This window comes from Bombyx mori, chromosome W, assembly GCF_030269925.1.
Source record: "Bombyx mori chromosome W, ASM3026992v2".
Taxonomy (NCBI): Eukaryota; Metazoa; Arthropoda; class Insecta; order Lepidoptera; family Bombycidae; genus Bombyx; species Bombyx mori.
The window spans coordinates 2,899,045-2,902,455 of record NC_085135.1 but is presented as its reverse complement, the minus strand read 5'-3'; the positions used below and the strand labels follow the sequence as shown (position 1 = coordinate 2,902,455).

The 3,411-nt window shown below is 45.7% G+C and overlaps 1 protein-coding gene across 1 annotated transcript; it reads right to left on the bottom strand.

Annotated features, from left to right (window-relative positions):
* Positions 1–2,172: 2,172 nt before the first annotated feature.
* Positions 2,173–3,411, bottom strand: LOC134201654 (uncharacterized). The gene has a single exon (XM_062676897.1). It carries the CDS (start codon positions 3,409–3,411, stop codon positions 2,173–2,175), a length of 1,239 nt encoding a protein of 412 aa, XP_062532881.1.

Here is a 3,411-nt window from a genome sequence, read left to right as displayed (position 1 = left end):
TAAATAAATAAATAAATAAATAAATAAATAAATAAATACCATGAGCGAGGATGGAAAATGACCTCGTTGGACACGCGGAATACGGTTGCTCGCTTCTTCTTTACTGTGTGCGTACACCTTATCATTTTGTTTGTTGTAGCTCTCTTCTACGGTAAAAAATTTTTCATCCGAAAAAAGAATTTCCCGATATTTTTTTCCCGCGTGCCGCTTCAACAAAGCGCGGCATCTCTTCAGTCTCAGGTCCATTAGACGAGCATTCAAACGATGTTCTGTTTTTCTTCGATATGCCCGAAGCCCTAAGTCTTCATTTAACACTCTTTTCACCGTGGTTCTGCTTAACCCCATCTGAAGGGCCAACAGTTTCTGCTTACGTTTGGGATTTCTTTGAATTCGCGCCTTCACAGCTTTTATCACTGCTGGAGTCCTAACAGACCGAGGGCGACCACTTCTTGACCTGTCATCTACACTAGATACCGTCTTCATTGTATCGTTTGATGGTACGATAAACGAATCTTTTGGTTATATTCAAATTTTTCAGTATGTTAAAAATATGAATTGGCGCGTAACCGCAACGATGCAACGCAATAACTGCAACACGGTCTTCTTTAAGTGTCCACTCCATATTTAAAAATGAGTAAAATTCTAAAAGTATACATTTTTATTTTCATGAACAATTCGAAATTCGAATTCAATAAACTTTTTTGTGGCCAGCATTCTAAAAGAAAAGTTTTTACTGTGTGACAATACTTATGACCTGACTAGTTATATATGTCGTGGTTTACGATTAACGACTTTTAGTAATATTAAAGACGTTGTTTTGACTACTATTTTAAATGATGAAATGTTGTTTTGATAAATATCACAAAATGTAGGGTAGACTCCGTAACGCCACTGTATAAAATAGCGGTACGTGGACAGAGTCGTGGTTGACCCCGATGGAAGTTAAAGACTTGATCAATGACCGCAAGGCTCCCGGTTCCGACGGTATATCCAACCGCGTTATTAAACTTCTACCCGTCCAACTCATCGTGATGTTGGCATCTATTTTCAATGCCGCTATGGCGAACTGTATCTTTCCCGCGGTGTGGAAAGAAGCGGACGTTATCGGCATACATAAACCCGGTAAACCAAAAAATCATCCGACGAGCTACCGCCCAATTAGCCTCCTCATGCCTCTAGGCAAACTGTATGAGCGTCTGCTCTACAAACGCCTCAGAAACTTCGTCTCATCCAAGGGCATTCTCATCGATGAACAATTCAGATTCCGTACAAATCACTCATGCGTTCAACAGGTGCACCGCCTCACGGAGCACATTCTTGTGGGGCTTAATCGACCAAAACCGTTATACACGGGAGCTCTCTTCTTCGACGTCGCAAAAGCGTTCGACAAAGTCTGGCACAACGGTTTGATTTTCAAACTATTCAACATGGGCGTGCCGGATAGTCTCGTGCTCATCATACGGGACTTCTTGTCGAACCGCTCTTTTCGATATCGAGTAGAGGGAACCCGCTCCTCCCCGCGACCACTCACGGCTGGAGTGCCGCAAGGCTCCGTTCTCTCACCGCTCCTATTTAGTTTATTTATTAATGATATTCCCCGGTCGCCGCCGACCCAGCTAGCCTTATTCGCTGACGACACAACCGTTTACTACTCAAGTAGAAACAAGTCCCTAATCGCGAGTAAACTCCAGAGCGCAGCGTTAGCCCTCGGACCGTATAATCACCAAGCATGTTAGTGAGCTTAGAAGCCGGAGGAGGCACATCGTGTGACATGCACTCAAACATATTGGTATCACGACTTAAATTAAAGACACACCCATTATCACAAAGAAAGTATTGATATGGCAAAAATGCAGTAAAATCAATAGGCGAAAACTTTATGTGATCAATGTTAGCATAAAATAACTCAGGTAACACAGATGTAAATTGTTTAGGTAAATACTCTGTGTGATAATTTTTATTATGAAACAATTCAGGCAAAGCAGATTTGAACTGAGCAGGCAAAAAATTATCAGAGCATTCCCGTGCAATATTATTTACTAATAACAGCTTATGGTTTAATGAATCAAAATTGGACTCGGGTAGTGATAGCATGCTCGAGGGGGAACCTTTATGAGACACACTGTTATAAGATGAAGTGGAGCTCACCTGGGACTCATCCTTATTACAAGATTATTTGATAACAGTGGTGGAGTACCTTGTACCGTAAATTCCCATCAGCGCGCCTTTCGGACCGTCGTATTCACACGCAGAGAAGTCCGAATTGCATTTAGCACACTGTGATCGAGTGACACCTTTCTCGTTGCATCCGTAACACGACGGGACGGGGTCGGCGGCGTTATCGATGTCCTGTTTGCCTTTAGCTGCTAACCTACGACACTCTTCACGTGTATGTCCATAGTTCTTGCAATAGAAACAATATCGACGTCTGGCGTTCACGAACTGAGTAGAAGAGCCGTGGGGTTGTGGAGACGACGGTGGGGGCGGCACCACGGAGCAGCGAAGAGAACGGCGATAGGTGCCGTGGGCGCTGGACTCAACGGCGGGCGCAGGCGGCTTAGGCGCGCTCTGCGGTGGTAGTGGTGGCGCGGTCGTTGACCCCTGGACAGCGGCAATGCTTGCGGCGTGACGAGGCGGTGGAAACTGGCGTTGGCGCAGTTTGCTCTGAAGGCCACTAGTTGATAGACTCTCGTCACAAGATTCTTCTATCTCTCTAGACTTTCTGAGTAGCGTGTCAAATGTGTCAATCTCCTCTCTTCTCAAACGCTCGCGTATTTTACTATGTAGTAGTCCGTACACCATGTCCATCTGTACTTTGGTTGTCAGATCGTCCTTTGGCAGACGTGATAGTAGCGCTCGAGTTTTAGAGATGAAGAGTTCTGTTTTCTCACTTGCTTTTTGTGGGTTGGCGAACAGCTCCTTGTATATACGATGTGGAGGTCGGCTATCACCAAACGCACCTCTTAGGGATGTGAGGGCGTGGTCCCACTTGTTCATGGTGGTCTTAACTCCTTGCCACCATGTCGCGGCTTCATGAGTTAACAACATTGACAACCCACGTAGTGCATTAGTTTCGCTTACGTTTGCACATTCCTTGTAGGCCTCTACGGCGTCTATAAATCCGTCAAGTGATTCGTCTGGCGCTCCGCTGTAGCGAGCCTTGCACGAGGCGAAGTTTCCATGTGCAGGTTGAGCGGGCGGCGGCGATGACCGGTGCGATTGGTTGAGAACTGTATGTAGAAGTTTCTCAAACGTTTCCTCTTGGTTGCGTTGCCACGTAGACATCATGGCGACCATGTCGTTGACGGAAATATTTCCCGATGCAGTCGGCGGCGGGGAAGAATCGTCCTCTGCCGGGTCGAAATACTCGGATTGTCGACGAGACTGACGACGTGTGCGCAGTTTTGTCAT